General features: G+C 39.4%; 1 protein-coding gene across 6 annotated transcripts; it reads left to right on the top strand.

Annotated features, from left to right (window-relative positions):
- Positions 1-3,518: 3,518 nt before the first annotated feature.
- Positions 3,519-17,941, top strand: tmprss4a (transmembrane serine protease 4a). Of its 6 annotated transcripts, none has more exons than XM_056375122.1 (13): positions 3,519-3,779; positions 12,061-12,115; positions 12,403-12,546; positions 12,806-12,958; positions 13,063-13,189; positions 13,312-13,431; positions 13,947-13,990; positions 14,357-14,519; positions 14,630-14,796; positions 15,150-15,245; positions 15,365-15,507; positions 15,763-15,915; positions 16,670-17,941. In XM_056375122.1, the coding sequence occupies exons 3-13, from the start codon at positions 12,435-12,437 to the stop codon at positions 16,679-16,681; spliced, it is 1,290 nt and encodes a 429-aa protein (XP_056231097.1). In that variant the 5' UTR covers positions 3,519-3,779; positions 12,061-12,115; positions 12,403-12,434; the 3' UTR covers positions 16,682-17,941. The 6 variants fall into 6 exon arrangements, 5 of the variants coding, with proteins under 5 accessions (XP_056231097.1, XP_056231095.1, XP_056231094.1 ...); XM_056375120.1 differs by lacking the exon at positions 3,519-3,779 and adding an exon at positions 6,782-7,028 and having other exon boundaries at positions 13,950-13,990; XM_056375119.1 differs by lacking the exon at positions 3,519-3,779 and adding an exon at positions 6,782-7,028.
- The last annotated feature ends 115 nt before the right edge of the window (positions 17,942-18,056 follow it).

Genomic DNA, 18,056 nt, shown 5'->3' with positions numbered 1-18,056 from the left:
ATTAGCAGTCTAGAGAGACACTGAAATCACAAGTGTGGAAGGAGTTAAAGAGACAAAAATACAGCTGATGCACTGAATCCAAAGAGGAAAAATTAATTTTGCTGGAATTCAGAAACGGCAATGTTGTAAAAGTAAAATACTTGAGTAGAAAAACAAATCTGAACCACAACCCAGAGCAATTGTTTTGGAGATTGTTTATGTGCATCACAGTTCATGCAAACAGAACTGAAATTAAGCAACTCAGCTAAAAGACTCTTACCACTATTCCCCATAGCTGAGTAGCCAGGATGCCCAATGTTATCTCTTGTCTGTCTTCTCCTTTCCTCGCTGTCCGTTTGGAGGTGAGCTCTGTCACTCACTTACCGGACTTCAAGCAGATGTTTTATTAAATCATTCCTCTTGACTGTGAAGAACAAAAACACAGAAGCCTAGTGCTCTCTCTTCTTCCCTCTTTGCCTATGTCTGTCTGTCCATGTCCCCATACCAGTCATTCTTTTAAACCGGTCCATCTTCTTTCTTTATCCTACCCGTCTTCTACCCTCCCTTCATTAGCAAACGTTAAAACAGAGTGGACAGTCATGTGAAGCAGCGCTTGCTTTAAAATTCACTCTGGAGTACTGTGATACTGTGCAGTACAACAACTTTTCACAACACATCCACCATTCTGCATGACTGTCTCATTGAGATCTAACAGGAAACTCAAAAACAGAACCAGAAACTCCATTCTGGTCTTGCCTTGCCTCTGTAGAACTATCTTATCTACATAACAAAGTGCCTCTCACTAAGGACACGGCCCTCTTTTGTTCCCCTCGGTTTCCATCCCAGCTCCAATGGCAGCTTCTCTTTTTGTCTCCTCTCTTAAAAATCATTAATAGACTGCCAGGTAATAACACCTGAATCTGATGGTGCATGGGGACTCCTGCTGGGTGTCTGAGTTATTACCTCTTCATTGTTGAAAATAATAGTGCAAACACTGAAACCAGACCTGACCTGGGCCAGAAAGAGTACCAAAACATCTGATTCACTCACTTCCCTGAAAATGTCATCTTTTGCTATAAGCTGATACTACTATATGTTGCTGTTGCATTTGTAGGGTAGCTGGACTTTCTTGAGTGTCTAACTCAAGAACTTACTAGCTCACTATATTTTATATTGCAGTAAAGTACTCTGGTCACTTACTAATTCTAGGACAGAATTAATTAAATATGAATCACAAGAGCATATAGAGAAGGTAGATGTCAAGATAGTGGAGGAATGATTAATAATCACTATAAAAATACTACAGTTTAAGATTCAAAAATGTTAAGTATCGTAATTAGTAGATCAGCTTAAAAGATTTGTGATTTCCCTTTTCTAAAAATGGGTTACCATCTGTCCACAAGATGTTATCAGTTCCAAGTCGTAGAAAGTTTCCTGTCATTTAACGTGAATGTGTGATTCACACACTAACAGAGGGAGAGACCATGAGCCACAAATGTGTTCAAGGCAAAGCAGTGAGCTGGCTGCCATCGACATACTGTGCTAATATGTATCCCTTGATCTAGATGATGAACAGCATATCTTATACTGATAAGCATGACTAAATTTTGGTTCTGTTAAAAACCGCAGTTAAAATATCTTTGCACGCCCCCACATTCATCTGAAATTTAAGTTGAGGTCAAGTTCCCCCTTTCATTTGTCACATGCACATCACATGTCACAGGTCAGCATTTCTTTATTCCTTCCTTTAAATATTCATTTATACTATATATCTAACTGTTACTGTGACTTTTTTCCAGACTCAAGATATACTGTAGATGTGACCCTTATCCATTTTGCTGCATTTTGGTGTTGGTATGCACACTGTAAGGCAATTTCCAATTTCTCTATTCTTTCCTCCTTTCATCCCTCATCAAGTCAGTCTGCAATTTTTTGCCATTCTAGCAGTGTCGCATTAGGGATGGAAATGTTGATCCACCAGTTTGGTTCATACTGAAATATCACAGCTATTAGCTGTATTGACATTAAATTTTGTACAGGCATTCATAGTGCCACCATCTTTTCAAAAGTTTGATTTGTTCAACACTTTAAGGTTTAAGATTAAATTCCTTATATAACAAATTATTTTACCATCAGCCTCATTGTGTGTATGTGAGCTCATGTTAGCACGTTGACATTGGCTCAAAGCACTGATGTACAGCCTCACAGAGCTGCTACTATAGCTGTAGACACTTATTAAGAATACGCCAGTTGATGACATTCATAATGAGTGGTAAAAGTGAGGTTATAAACATATAAATTCATTCTTGACCCTTGGGAACAGAAAATGTAATAAAATAATATCAGCTCAGTGGTCAACTTGCTAATTTTTGGAGGAAGAATGAGGAGTGTTCATGGAGGTTGCAAACTGGAAATCCATATTCTAAAGCCTTTCATCAAAACAGTATAATGTCAATACACACCATGTTAGGCGTTGAGCCTTCCTTTGACATCCAATAGTAACATGATCAGATTGCAGTTGATTTTTTTTTTTGCAATGACAAGCACAAGTTATGCTAGTCAGTTGTGATTTGCCTGCTGTGCATCTGACGTTCACCTGGGCAGCGCTAAGCAGAGAGAACAATTATTTGCAGGAAATCTTTTGGGTATTTCTCAGCAATATGGCAGCAATTTTCCAGGAAAGAATTGCGTTTTATCATCACATCACATTTACAGGTGACACTGATACTCCTGCACAGTGATCAAGGCTATAAAACTTAATTCTTCTGCAAAGCCCTCTATCCATGAAGATATCATCTATCACTATGATTCATAGATTGATGTGGATACACCAACCTGCTTGAGTTGCATGAAACGTGGTATATTTCACAGTTCTCAGCAGATAGCTTCCTTATACTGTAAATCCATTCATTTAATGTCGGTCAGGTGCAGTGGGTGACATCTAACACAATAAAGTGTTTTGTGTGTTCACAGTCATGTGATCCAAGACATCCAAGACCAAGGATCACATCACTGGGACCTGTGTTTATTGTTTCTAGATTATGCACACAAATATGACTGACAATTTGAACACCTTAGACAAAATATTTCAGAATTAAATATATAGTAAATGTAAGCAAGTAGTGAGTAAAATGTAATGTAATTTTGGATTATCATAGACTTTGTTGATGGAGCTTGAATATCCATTTTTTTAAAACCAATTTTAATCTTGTTTGTTTTCCCCTCCATGTCTTTTGTCCTATATCCAGGAAATGTTCATTTATATTTTCCAAATTCAATTTATCACACTACTGAAATAACATTATCTTGAAAACATTTACACTTTTTGGGACACTTAATTCCTCCCCAACAAAAATCGGTTTGGATACAAAGAGGGAGAGAGAGGGACAATACAGATTCTTTAGAGTCCAGGGAACATGAAATGTGAAGGTGTTAATAATTAACAAGCTGTTTTTCATGCCGCACTTCCCCTAACTTCTCTGAAGCTCCATATCGAGTTTCACAAAATGCACACCTTTATGTGGGGTGGTGGTTTAATGGCTTTGGTTGTAAATTGAGGTGGAGTGCATGTGTTTGTGTGTGTCTGTGTGTGAGCGAGAGGGAGAGAGGGAGAGAGAAAGAGAAAGAGATGGACTGAGATAAGTTGTTTGCCATGAAAGTGGAGGGCAGAGGGTGGTCCCTGTTGAAACAATAAAAGTCTGCCGAGAAACTCCTCAGAGAGAGATGCTGAATTTCAGCGACTAGGAATACTGTTTGCCCTCCAGATGCTCTTCTGACAAGAAGTGACAGCCGCTTTAAAGGTGAGGGAGAGTACAGTGGTGTGAGGTATGATATTTGAGTGTCTGTAATTAGGATTTTGTTATTACCTCTGCTTTTTTTCCCCAAATCCTTAATAACTAATGGGTTTGTGTTTGTGTCAAAATAACGAATGGCATGCTGTATGAGTAGTAGATTGTTTTTATACGAGTGGTCTTTTTATAAAACTCGGAAAGAACTTTGATCCTTTTCTAATCAGGTTTTCACTAAACTTTAGTAAACCCTCCACGTAGGCATGTCTGATAAGGACTTAAAGGAAACTTCCACATTTTAAATCTGTGTGGTCCAGGATACCTTTTAAAAGTTTGGTGGCAGTGTTTTTTTTGGTCGTCATTCGCTTTTAGAGGTTAAATCAAAATAAAGCTAGCCGTTGCCATATTCATGTTCACTTTTGCTTTGCTCAAAATTAGTATTGTCATCAAATTATTAAGGAACACACAGATCACGCTGTACAGTCCCTGCTTAGGTTTCTCAAATTTGCACCAAATTTGAACCTGCTGACACACTGTTTGCCAGTCAGTGAGCAGCAAATAAATGTTATCAACATTTTTATGTTATCAACAAGTTCTAAACACATTGAAAGAGAATAAGTAATATAGATGTGTAAAAATACTTTTACATATCCATTGTGAATACAAATATTTTAGCAATAGCCTTGGTAGCGTTCTGTTAATATGTAAACAATCTGGTCTATATTCCGTTCAGGAAGTCGGGAGTGTATTTGGTTGTCCTTGAGCTTTACATGCACCCAATTTCAAACGAACACAGTGTTTTTAGCAGCAACCATTGTGTTCACTGACAAAGAAATGAAGAATAATGAATTTTATCCGCTTGATACGGACTGTGTGTTCAGCTGTCGTGCTGTGAGAGCTAATGGGATTATGAACAAAATCAACCAGTTTGACTGAGCAGAACAATAAAAGCCTGAAGTCAAGCAAGGGCGTACAAAAGATTTATTAGATCTCTGTATTGCTCTCATCTTGTCTTTTATAGTTTGTGCAAACATCTCGTCAACCATTGTTCAACAGTGTCAGGCTGTCAGACAGGATAAACCTTGTGATTCATGTGATTTACAGAGTTGTAAATGTGAGGACTTAAAATGGGTGACTTACTGTACGTACAGTGCAGTGAATCACTTTGAAATACCGTTCATTTTAACTAAGTTCAGTCAGGCAAACACACTAAAGTAGGTCATGCACCATATTTCATACCTGGGTGGGGCCTCTAAATGTTTTGGCAACCTGAATATCTACAAGGTTATTGGAAGATCAGGGTAAATTAGCTCTGTATAGCCCATATATATATATATATATATATATATATATGGAGATACAGGGCTTCCTACATACCTTACTGTACATACCAAGATTTATATATCTGTCCATCTATGTATTTTCACATTTACTATATACTCTGAGACAATTACTAAATCCTTAGACCAATGAAATGAGGAAAGGTTGGGAATGAGCTTTAAGGTTCATTGCATTTAATATCCAGGTCAAGCCACATATTCACCTGCTGCTTGTAACAATGGCTCTTTCTCTTCAGCCAACCTTTTTTCTGTCTTCTTTTTTCATCACATTCCCAATCAGGCATCCCCCCCTCCCTCAGCTGACTATGCTCAGTGTCCCATAACATTCACAGTTTTGACAAGCACTGACCCAGTGACCAGAGTGGTCATTGGGTGCATCATTAAAAGGTAATACTTCAGAAATATAGGACAGAAATCTGCTGCTGTATTGATATCTACTGGTTTGAAACATTCGGGTATTTTGCACTTCTGTCCAAAAACCAAACAGCGACTTAGGTTTGCCTAAAACTGCAGCATTCTTTCACGTTTTACAGTAACTCATAGAAAGTAGGTTTAAGATGTGTAATTCCATTTTTAAATAACCAATATTGCAACTATTGATGGATTACCATGAAATTCTGTACTGACATTCATCGTTGGCATTTTTTTTGTGAAATGTCTCCACAGCTCTTGGATGAATTGCCATGAAATCTGATTCAGACATTCATGTCCTCTGACTTTCAATTTAGCACCATTATCAAGTCAAACTTTAATCAATCCAAAACTTTGGTTTATGACCAAATACCTGCAAAGGTAATGATATTCTCATCAACTTCAGCCATTCTTTGTGCTTAGTGCCAAATAGCAAATGTTAACATTCTAACATGGTACACTAATGTGGTGAACATGGTAAACATTGTTCTTGCTAAACATCAGCACATCAGCATTGTCATTTGGAGTGCGTTAGCATGATGGCATTCAGCTTTTAGTATTTAGCATAAAGTGTCACTGTAGCCCAGCAGCTGCTAGCATGGCCGTAGATTCTTGTGAGGCATGGAATGTATTTGTCACATTCCTCTTGTTTTAGTTCTCTGAGACAAGAAATGGCATGAGTCACAATTTGATTGTCAGACAAGAACTCCTGACTGATACCAACCGACTTCTCAGCACACTGTCAAAACAGTACAGGTGAGAAATGACACACCTCAGCCTCCAGGCATAATACTGGACACATACACACCACTGTTAACTTCATGTTGTGTCTGAGCGTGTGAGTGTGTGTGTATGTGTGCATATATGGAGCACTCTGTTATGTCGAAGTTTTTGCATGTATTTGTATCTTAAGGGGGCAAAAAAGATGGTGTATGTTAAGAGGGTTTAAAAAGTTTGCAGTGGGAGGAAGGACAAAATTTGGGAAGACACATAGGAAGCGAGAGACTGAGAGAGACAGAGAGAGAGAGAGAGAGGGAGTGCGGGATAGAGAGTGAGAGAGGGAGGAAGAGGAGGGTTCAGGTGTCAGGTTACCTGGAATACTTCAGTTTTGTTTTGTTTTGTCTTGTCAGCAGGGCTTGGTCCTCCTAAAGCAGCTCTATCTGAAACTTGCGGAGCGTCAAAACAGCGCTACACACCAGCACTCTTTATTACAGCCTCTGGGTTTTAGAGGGGGGCAAGTCAGGCATCCTTCAAGCCGGATTCAGTTACACTGTTGTAGAAAGAGAAAGGGAGGAGAGAAAGAGAGAGAGATAGAGGCTGAATCAAACCAGGTTTTGTAGTAGAAGCAAGTGTAGCGCGCAGGTGAAAGGAAACGGACGAAGGACAGACACAGGACAGTGAGTTTCTGTCTGAGTCCCACCTTCAGGGAGGGAGGGCAGTGTTTACTCTGTGCTGCCTGTCAGATGAGGTGCATCTGGGCCTTACTGAGAAAGACAACTACATCATGTGGGTGAGTGCAACTGGAAGCAGAATCAACATATTCATCAGGAAGATGGCATTTCAGGTCACTGGTTTCCACGGAAGGGGTCATTTGAATCACATCATCGTTGTCAATTCTGGTAACAAATTTGTTATTTAACTATGGCACCGAGACCTACTGTCATACAAAAGGTTCAACCAGTTTCTGCAGTGTACTGGCAGTGGCTATATTTTGCATATTGGAAATGCCATCTGCTGCTAAATGGGAGCCCATGCTCGTGCTTTACATACAGTATCTGTTCTGTGTGATTACTGGCAGCTTAAAGGGCAGGTAGGAGCATTTTAGATTCAAAATGATCCGGCTCATATTCATATACATATACATTTACATTCATACTTCATGATGCTGTTTTAACATTTGCTCAATATGTATGTGTGCACCATCTACCTCATTATATAGGTGTGCAACTGTTTGTGAGTGCAGCCTACACTGACTAAAGCATATAAATGCACATTAGCTTGTTTGTGCCTTTGAATATCTTAACGTGTGTGGAGAGCACTGGTCTAGATCTTGGCCTTTGATTACAGGTCATCCTACATGTCACGGGTAGTTTTTTAAAAGCCCTTTTGTGTATGTTTCAGTTGAGAGGAACATAATCCAACAAAGCTGAAAACCAGCAAGGAGCACTGACACGTTTGAACAAAAGGTTTACCGTGTCACAGCTTTTATCTGTAAGGCTGACCCAGTTAGGCTTTTCTGCTGGTGCTGGAGCAGTTCCCAATACACATAGTCCACCTATGGGTCACTCTAATTCAAAAAGAACCAAAGTTAGGATTATGAGGTTAGCTGTTACAGCAGAAGTAAGATGTGAGATATGATCATGCTTGGTCAGTTATCTTGGTTTTTTGGAACATGGCTCTGGCTCTGTAAACTGGTTTAGTTGATTTGTGTTTCCCAGAAGGCGTTATCATCATGCGTCATAATATAACAAAACAGATCCTGTATTTTCAGGGATGTGTTTGTCAAGTCATGCCAACATGTGTTTCTTTAACCAACTTTCTGGTTTCCCTGGTGAGATGGACCTCCCCCTTTTTTGTGCTGTCACATTCATCTTGCTTATTCAACTTATACTTACATCAGGGGATGATGACCTAGTTTCTTGCACTATTTTTTTCTTCAGCCAGTTGGTATTAGGAATGAGTCTGTGTGATTATTTTGAGGGTGTGCACTATTATATTTATTATATTCATACACTTATACAAGTGGAAAGGTTTAGGTTAGGTTGAGTCATCAGTCTTTTGGGGGAGTATAAGAATCAACTTACATTCTATTACATAAAAGGGAGCGTATATGGCTATTAATTGATTATTTGAAACTTTACCATAAGTGACTACAAGTCTCATGTCACATACAAAAGTGCTGCAGGGCTTGATTCATACAGGTGAAACATTACTTGTTTCAATATAAAGAGAAATCTGAGAGTGATTGGACAACAACATGCAGAGTAAAGAACAAAATGTCAGGATCTCTGACACATACAGTCTTTTATGGTTCATGGTGACACAGCTGATTTATAGCAGGATAATATAAGCTTCCTTCCAAAAAAAAAAACCTGCCCAACAACATTCTTTGCCCGTCTCTCTTTTCCTTGTTTGTTCCTAGCATTTGACTGACAAGAGCCACCAACCATTATTTTCACAACTCTTGTGTCAAAGTTGATTTTGTGCACTTCCTTTGACAGAAGTTATAGCAAAATAATAAATCTTGCAGCAAAGCAACATGCAAATGAGGGAACTTACAAAAACTACTAAAGCAGAAGTGTAAATTTGAGAACAGTACTCCGCTGTTTCCAGTTACTGTTTTGTGATGCTATGGTTTCTGGCAATTCCTCATTTAGTCATCAAAGATTCTGCATTAGTTTTTTTAATCAAAAAAAGTATCAACTATAATATATTCTGTTTGTTGTTCAAAAACTGAATGGCAAACTGTGAGGACAGGACAAAGGCAGAACAGCAGGTAGACGAAAGTGCTCTACAAACTGTCGGTAACTCGACACCCTGGGCTGAAATCCTCCAAACAGGCCGGTTAGCAGTCATACTGATGTGATACTGAGCAGCTACAACATTACAGGATGAGTCATGTTCACCCTTGATGAATCAAAGCACATTGAAAGTAACATACAAATAGTGAGTGCCACAACAAAGCTGACCCCTGTTTGTACACCAAGAAATGGGTTTTGATTGAATAACAGCACTATTATAATGTGGTGACATGAATCTATTGGTGAGATGCTAGTTATTCATAACTAGAAGCAAGAACATTGTAAAATGTGACCAAATTCAGCTCAGAAATGTGGCCAGTGGTGGGCCATATACTAATTACTCAATAGCAAAAGAAGTGAATTAACATCACATTACTTTAAAGCAGCTATAATTTTTTGTAATGTATCAAATGGTATTGTGAACCTATAGAGAATCGTCACCTTAACTTGCATGACCAATGCTTCTTTTTTGATCCACTTACTGTTGTGAAATGCTGTTAGATATTCAACTTAAAGCCTTAAAGCTGATCAAAAACTACTTTCAGCTTTTTCACTTCAACTGCTTTCTCTCCATCCAGACAACAGACCAGGAAAACTTAAGAAAACTTGATTTTTAATTGTCAGACCTGAACCTGATTAACAGGTTCACTCAAATGTTTAAAAATAGTTAAAGATTTGTGAAACCTTTGTTCTACTTGTGAAAATAAAACTCTTTACTGCTTTTTATCACAACCAGACCACACCAGACCAGGTCTAGATCTAAAAACTAAAGCCTGTTTAAAACACAGTTTCAGATTTGTGATCCCTGCAAATCGGAAGCTAACCTCAGCCATATCATTTCCCTTGGGAGTTGGCGGAGACCAAAACAATGAGTGAATACCGGACTTAATTTCTACATGAAAATAAGCAGCTGTTTGCACCATATCAAGTTCACAACTTTCTACTGGCAGTAGCAACCGCTTAAATATGCACAGTGTATGGTAACATCCCAGCAACTCCGTCTCGGTCAGTTTATGTTGGTCACAACATATTTTACGCTAAAAAGTAAAATATCAACACCACTGCCCCCAAGTGTCTAAAGAATAGTTATTGCAGGTTTAACGTAAATTACTCAGTCTAACTCTGTCCACGGTAACTTTTAACACCTTTACAGCCTCTATACTCACACGCCACATGTATTTAACACAAGTAGAAACTGAAAAGGTCACGCCCCGTTGTTTTGAAGGTATTTCATTAGCGGTTTTAGCTAGCCCCGCTAACTGACCGCATGCAGTTTCCACCTCTGAAACAAGCTAGGTCCTCCCTGACGTAAGCAAACCAGACAGATCCAGCAAAGAAGACAGAAAATACAAATGAGACAGTACTTGAGTTACCTTGGTACCAGGAGTCACGTCTCAATTTGTTCTTTTGGCGGATAGTAACGGCGTCCCCGCCAAACTTCAGCCGCTGCGCCAAGCTGACACTCACGACGTGTCGCTCCACTGAGAAGACAGAGACGGTAAGAGTGATTAAACCGACCCCACACTTTTCAAAGAGAAATTAGACCGAAATAAAAATGGCACTCCCTCCACAACACGTTAACGTTTCTAAAAGTAATCGGCCCATAGTTTGCTAGTTCAAATTTAAATGAACAAGCTTACAAAACTGGGATTACAGATTCAAAGATTCTGTTTGAATTGATTTACCAGGTATTTGTGGTCAATCAGTGACTGGTAAATATTGGCTACATCACTTAAAAATAGAAAGCTTAATTGTTTGCTGCATGAAATATCACAAAAGTAGTGACATTCCTTTGATATTTGACATCCTCAGATGTTTTGTTTTGTCTGATCAAAAATCAAAACCCCAAAGATTACTTTTCTGTGCTTCACTTTTCTGTTGAGCTCTGATTTACATATCCTTAACCTTGCTGCAGGTTACATACACTGCTGATAAACATGCAAATGTTTGAGTTAAATGAGAGTAGACGGACTAATCCAGGGTATAGGCACCCAGGCTTCAGGTCCACTATCATGGGCTGAAATAATGTATATATAATTTGTATAAAAAAAATATTTATGCTACACAGAATACTATTTAGGTTTTTCTAATCTTTGTTTTTTTCCTGTTAAATGTTGGATAGTTTTACCCCTTCAGGCTTCATTTTCATTTTCCAAGTGAAAGCCATCAAGTAAGGGAAAACCACCCTGCAAATTACTCAACAGGTCGCAAAATGTATGTCCTATAACAACAGTTACTGGTTTGAAGGTTGTGAACAGCCTCAGAGGATCCTGCCCCTTGTCCTGGGGAATAACTGCTGTCATTTGTTCTGCAACTTTTCCTACACCCTACACACACAATTTAGACCGAAATGAACTCTGTATGCGATTATGCAACCGGGATACAGCTGATATCCTGTTGAAGAATACTTGGCTCCTGTGGTTGAAGGGCGGTCACACCTGTCTATACCACCCTGCAATATTACAGTGTGTTCTGTCTGCACAATATCAGTTGCATTTGACTGGAAGACTCACTGGGTCCCAGTGGACCTCACCACACCGCGCCCCCACTGTCCTGTACATTCAGAGTCAAGTAGTCTGTGAGATACCAGATGATGGGAACTGCCTGCAGCATATGGACTGGCTGACATGTACAGGGTGGGAGCATATGGGTGTAATGTGACATCTCATAGTGGCTCCATAGTGTTCCATGTGTGCATAATCGGTAATCCTTTGTGGTTCCTCCCTGGATATGTATTATACACCTGTTTTACACATGACCATGCTGTAGCCTATTTGTACAGGTAGATGCAACAGATGGTCACACATATTTGAATTACCTGGAAATAAACTCATGCAAAGATATCATGTAAGTTCAGATAATTACATGGAAACTTCCACACAATATGACACAATCACACACACCTCCTCCTATACACACACAATGTATATTTCCTCCCAGGCCATGCCATGCACACTTTTGTTTCGACACCTGCGCTCACCTTACCCCTTGTCTTATGCACCTTTTTTATTCTTTCCTCAGACGATCGCCCAGGTGCCAGAGGAAAGCATTAGACCATTGAATCCCAGGCAGGCAGGTAAGCTGTGTGCTGTTGTTGGTTTTGTGTTAATAAACAGCATGTTGCTGTGCTGATGGAAGAGTTCTGTGAATATCATGTTAAAAACCTGGAAATACTTGTGTGGGACAGTACTGAGAAGTTGCACCTTCAGTATGTACCACCTTTTTCAACTTGACTCATTTTTCTCCTTTCCTTCTTCATTTGCGTAATGGTTTCTATTCTCTCATCTCACTTTTCTATTATTGCCTCATTTATATTTCTCTCCTGATCGCTCTGATTTCTCTCTCACTTCTTCCTTCCTTCAGTGGCTCCACAGCCAGGCCGCCGCAGAAAGCCCATGACGGCTCCAAAGACTCAGAAAGACAAGGCGTCTAAGCGGAAGAGGGTGCTGCTAACTGTCCTGACAGTTGTGGTGCTACTGGGCATACTGGTCACCGCAGCATATTTCAGTGAGTCTCAATTCCTGACAGTAGTTCCTTTCTCCAAAGACACAGACGAACACCACAGGATGGCGTGCCAAACAGGCCCCACCTTCATATTTCTATCCGACTTCACTGCTTGGATACTAGAGAAAGATGCTTTGCAAATGTTTAAAGTTCACGATAGGATTCAGTGTCATTTACTGTATATGAAATCATCCGAGCATACTGCTATTCTAACCTGCATTCTGCCCTTCTATTCCAATGTGCCACCCCCTTTGCCCTCCAGTTAAGCAGCTAATTGAGAGCAAATACTTCTTCTGTTCGCGCTCAGTCAAGTTCATCCCAATAGACAAAGCCTGTGACGGGAATAATGACTGTGCAGGAGGAGAGGATGAAATTACTTGTTTATCAAGCTTTACGCTCAACACTACCTTTCCAGGTAAAACAAACACCTGACTCTTTCTTGCTTTGTCATCACAGACACAAAAACAATGCTTGAAAAATGACATCTTTTCTTCCTCTTTCTGCCGTTTCTCTCTCCAGTGCGTCTCATGTCACGTAAGCACGTCCTGCAGGTGTACAGTCCTGGCTCAGGTTGGAGGAGTGTGTGCAGTGACGACTGGACCGAGCAGCACACACAGACGGCGTGTAATCAACTGGGATACACGTAGTAAGTTTACACCCCCCAGGGATGAATTTAACAGATGTCACGCATCACATGGATTGTGTTGCAAATTTAATGAATGGGTTATTTGACCTGAAATCAAGCCTCTGCTCCTTCTGTATCAACAGTAAACCTCGTAGCAGCAGTGTCCCAGTGGACACTTTAATATCTTCCCTGAAAACCGGACCATTCACAGCCATCAGACCTGGGACTGCAAACACACCCATACATCAGGCTACCATTGACCGGTGAGGAAGGGAAATGGAAAATCAAAAGTGTTAAACCTCATTATTTATGACTAAGGAATGACTATTTGTCATTATTGCCGCTCAGATCTAAAGTGATCTTAAAAAAAAAAACAATGCTGTCTTAGAAACTGCTGTCTAAGACAAAGACACAGCTGTTGACTGAGAGATGATTCCCCTTCAAACTGTTGACTTTAAAGATAAAAACATATTAGAAAAGCATATTAATCTTTGTTCTCTTCCCCCCCTTTTAACCTTTGCCCTCTCTTCTGTTCTCACAGTTTCTCTTCCTAAAATCTAAAAAAATCCCAGTTTTCGTTCCCTCTCTGTTTTATTCTCTATGAGAGTGAACAAGACCGGCAGGTGTTTTACTCAAACCAAACAAAACAGAAAGCGACAAAGTTCAACGGGGGGGGGGGTTAGATCAACACAACATTTGACTGTGTGTTGTTTCAGTTTGACTAATGTTGTGGCCACATGTGGTTCATGTGTAACTCCTTCTGTTCTTCTTGCACTAGAAGTGTCTGCAGATCCGGATCTGTGATGTCTTTGTCCTGTTCAGGTGGGTTTTATTTTTGGAAAAGCAACCACCATCATTAACATTGTTTACAGCTTTTAACAAGGCAGAGTGGGGCTCCTGGGTGGTGGGTGGAAGATGACATGGGTATGTGACTAGTTTCACACTAACAGGCCCATGCATGTCTACAGTAAGCAGCACAACTCTTACTTAGCAACACATGATGGAGTAGGTTCCTTCATTCTGTTGAATAGATCAAAAATTTGTTTGTGTAGGAAAAGAAACTAATCCAACCAGACCTTTACTGCTTGACTAGAATGATCTAGATGGATAAATACATAAAGTTAGAAAATAAACGTTGGTAGTTAAATGTACCACTGTAAAGAAAATAGTTTTTCTTTTGTTTGTCAGACTGTGGACAGGTGGGCTTTCAGGACCGTATTGTCGGGGGTACAGATGCTCTCATCGAGGACTGGCCCTGGCAGGTCAGCCTGCAGCAGGGTGGCCAGCATACATGTGGAGGGACACTAGTGTCACCGCGTTGGATAGTCACTGCTGCCCACTGCTTTACAGGGTTAGTACAGCTTCCGTGTACACAATCTCCAGTGAATTTCCTATGCGATAAACATCTACATACATTCCTGCTCACACTTCCTCCTTACGCACTTGTTTTTGACCTTGCAGCAGTAAAAAGGAGCTGAGTCGCTGGAGAGTGGTGTCAGGCCGGACATACATGGGCACACTGGGAGGTTCCTACGTGGACAGAATCATAATAAATGGAGACTACAATCCATCACGAAACGACTATGATATAGCACTGATGAGACTCAGCAGCCCGATTACAGTAGGAGGTTGGAGTTGGATTTAAACACATTCAAACACACTGACAGGAGTCACTGCATCTTACCCATTGGCATAGTCATTAGTTTATTGGTTATCTGACCATGTGGAGTCTGTGGCTGAATTTCAACTTCAACAGTTGTGACAAAGGCAAATAAGAACATACAGTAGGCTATACTGGTTTGCCCTCTAGTGGAGAATATGTCAAACAGCAAGCTCTTCACCACAGACCAAAGTTAGCCAGTGTACTCACTTGATAACTATAACTGTACCTTTAAACAGAACTTTCAGAATGACAAAAGTAAATAATAAGAACTTTAAAGACTAAAACTTTCATAATGAATGTACTGCCCCTGTCTTCTAGCTTACCGCAGGCCGGTTTGTCTACCTCCTAAAGCCTTTGGCCTTGCTGCTGGAGCTTCCATGACTGTGACTGGCTGGGGATACTTGGAGGAAAATGGTGAGAAACCTAAACACTACCTCTCATCATTCATCAACAGCAACCCCATGAATAAGAAAAGACAACCTCTTTGAAGTTGCCGCTATCACTCAAATGTTGTATCCCTGTTCTGCCACCAGGCAAGGTTTCTCCTTCACTTCAGAAGGCCAGCATCCCTCTGATTAACCGGTCTGTGTGTTCCAGTCCCACAGTCTATGGCAGTGCCATAACCCAAACAATGATCTGTGCAGGTTTCCTGAAGGGGCAAGTGGATGCTTGCCAGGTAACTGACAATCAATACTAATTATTACTGCAAAAGACAAAGAAGAATATCTGATATTAATATTTTCAACCAAACAACCGTGTGTAGTGTATTACCTTTTTAAACTGGATCCATTTCAAGTTGTGCTGCGGTAGGCCTGCAGTTCAGTAATAGGTGTAGTTTGTAGAATCTTCCAGTATTGACATTCTCTTCTGGCAAATGGTTTGGATATTTAAAATGGTAAAAAAAATATTATTGTGATCTTATGAATCCTAGGGGGACAGTGGGGGTCCTCTGGTGCACTTGAGTTCCTCTAGATGGTATCTGGTAGGAGTGGTGAGCTGGGGTGTTGGCTGTGCCCGGGAGAGGAGGCCAGGTGTCTACTGCAACGTGGAAGAGCTGCTCGGCTGGATTCATGCAGCCATTGAGGTACAGAATACAGAAAATGCTAAGTTTCTGTGTTAGTAAGGTCCACTTACTAGCTTTTTCCCCTAGCTTTCAGCTACATCATACAGTTTGCCTTGAGAGAATGGAGTCTGCTCAATTCAGCAGAGCAGCTGAGCAGACTTAATTTGCTGAGGAAGACTGTGAAGTGGACATTAAATTAAAACAGTGAAAATTATAGGATGAGTTCTGGTATCACAACAAAATTATTTCCACTTAAGGGCTGTAGTTGTACTTAAGAAAGAAAATTATAATAAATAAAAAAAAAAAAAATATATATATATATATATATATATATATATATATATATATATATATATATATATATATATACATACATATATACATATATATATATATATATATATATATATATATATATATATATACATATATATATATATTATATATATATATACATTATTTCCACATATTTACACATATATACATATATATATATACATATATATACATATACATATATATATACATATACATATATATATATATATATATATATATAATATATATATATATATACATATACATATACATGTATATGTATATACATATACATATATATATATATATATATACATACACATATATATACATACACAAATGCTGCTTGGAGGCAGCTTTATTTGGCAAAACACTTACTCTACTGACATACAGACCAAAAATGACAACTTGAAAACAAACAAAGCCCAATGTGACATTTTTTTTCCACCCCTTACAGAAAAACCCCTGAGGTCCTTCACCGTGACAAGCAGCCACCACAAGGCTCCAGTCCAGAATACCTCAGACAAACAAACAATGATTTTGTTTCAGTGTGGTTAACTGAAGATGGGAGACAGAAGGAGAGAAAGAGGAAGTTGAATAGCTGCATCTCAACAGCAAAACAGATGAACTGTTTAACACAGCCATAAGCATAAACACTGCGCGTGCACACACACACACATTTCCTTCAAAGCTATTACAAGTGTAGTTTGTGCCATTTCAGGTTTTTATCTCAGGGTAAAAGTATATTTATTTAGCTGTCTGTTGTTGGCCAGTCTGGGGTTTTCATAGTGCAATGCTCATACAAACATGTTTTTAGCAATAACTGTTCAAACTGTTTAAACTGTGACGGTTTTCTATCTAACCAGACTGGCAGAACTCAGACATAATGTACTTGATGACTATATGCTATGATTTTTAGATGTGCAATGTGTTATGAGGGTTCATATGGTGAGGAAAGGGTGGGTGTCAGACCTGTGGTATACTAATGCCAACAGAAGTCAGTGTGAAGCCTCAGGTTATTATCACCAAATCGTTGAAGTGACCAGTCCAGTCAGTTAAATGCATTTATATTACTGAGTCAGTTGATCTGATTTGTATCCCTTACAGGGAAAATGCACTTTTTTTTTTTTTTTTTTTTTTTTACAGCACAGACGGTGTGCTTGCCTTTGACCATGGAATGGTTGACATGAGCAATTTAAGTGGAAAGGGAGAATTACTTGACCTTACTGTGTGTGCAGATTGATATGTAGTATAATAATGCACTGAAGACTATAAAATCCCACTGTTATGTGTTCATGGTGCCTCTACACTGTGTCTCAAAGTTCAATCAGATATCCAGTGTGCCTTCAGAAAACTCTCACCATTGAATATTCAGAGTGGTGGAGTTTTTGCCTTCAGAGCTAAAAGGATATAAATGTAACCTCCTAAAGTAATCATTCCATTTGTGGCAAAGTAAAATACATCAAACTAGTTTTTTATCATCCTCTGCTCCGTAGAGACCAAAACAAGATAACAATAAATTGGCACTTCTGAATTTTAAAATGATGGGTAACGTACTGTGTACTGTATATTATAAAATAGCTGGAAGTGAGCGGAAATTCGAGGTGTGGTGAACACAGTATGGTGAATGGCACAGCATTCAACATTCGACTGTATATATGGTACATGTTGATTATTATATGCGTGTAAATACATTGTAAATATAATAAAGACGTTTTCCTTTTTCTTGGCCGTTGGACAACTGACTTGATATTCTTTGCAAGTGTATGGACTGGAAACTGGATCTCACTTTGTTCCATTCAGTGTCGTCCTCCCAATGCACATACCCTCTGACCCAACGTTAA

The sequence above is a fragment of the Seriola aureovittata genome, chromosome 4 (genome assembly GCF_021018895.1).
Source record: "Seriola aureovittata isolate HTS-2021-v1 ecotype China chromosome 4, ASM2101889v1, whole genome shotgun sequence".
NCBI lineage: Eukaryota > Metazoa > Chordata > Actinopteri > Carangiformes > Carangidae > Seriola > Seriola aureovittata.
This window is presented reverse-complemented; position numbering and strand designations above follow the sequence as displayed.

Excerpts from the sequence above, each read along its gene's own strand:
- tmprss4a (XM_056375119.1), top strand. Across the intron at positions 12,116-12,402 it reads ATTGAATCCCAGGCAGGCAG|TGGCTCCACAGCCAGGCCGC; the intron begins GTAAGCTGTGTG and ends TCCTTCCTTCAG. Across the intron at positions 14,797-15,149 it reads CAGCCCGATTACAGTAGGAG|CTTACCGCAGGCCGGTTTGT; the intron begins GTTGGAGTTGGA and ends CCTGTCTTCTAG.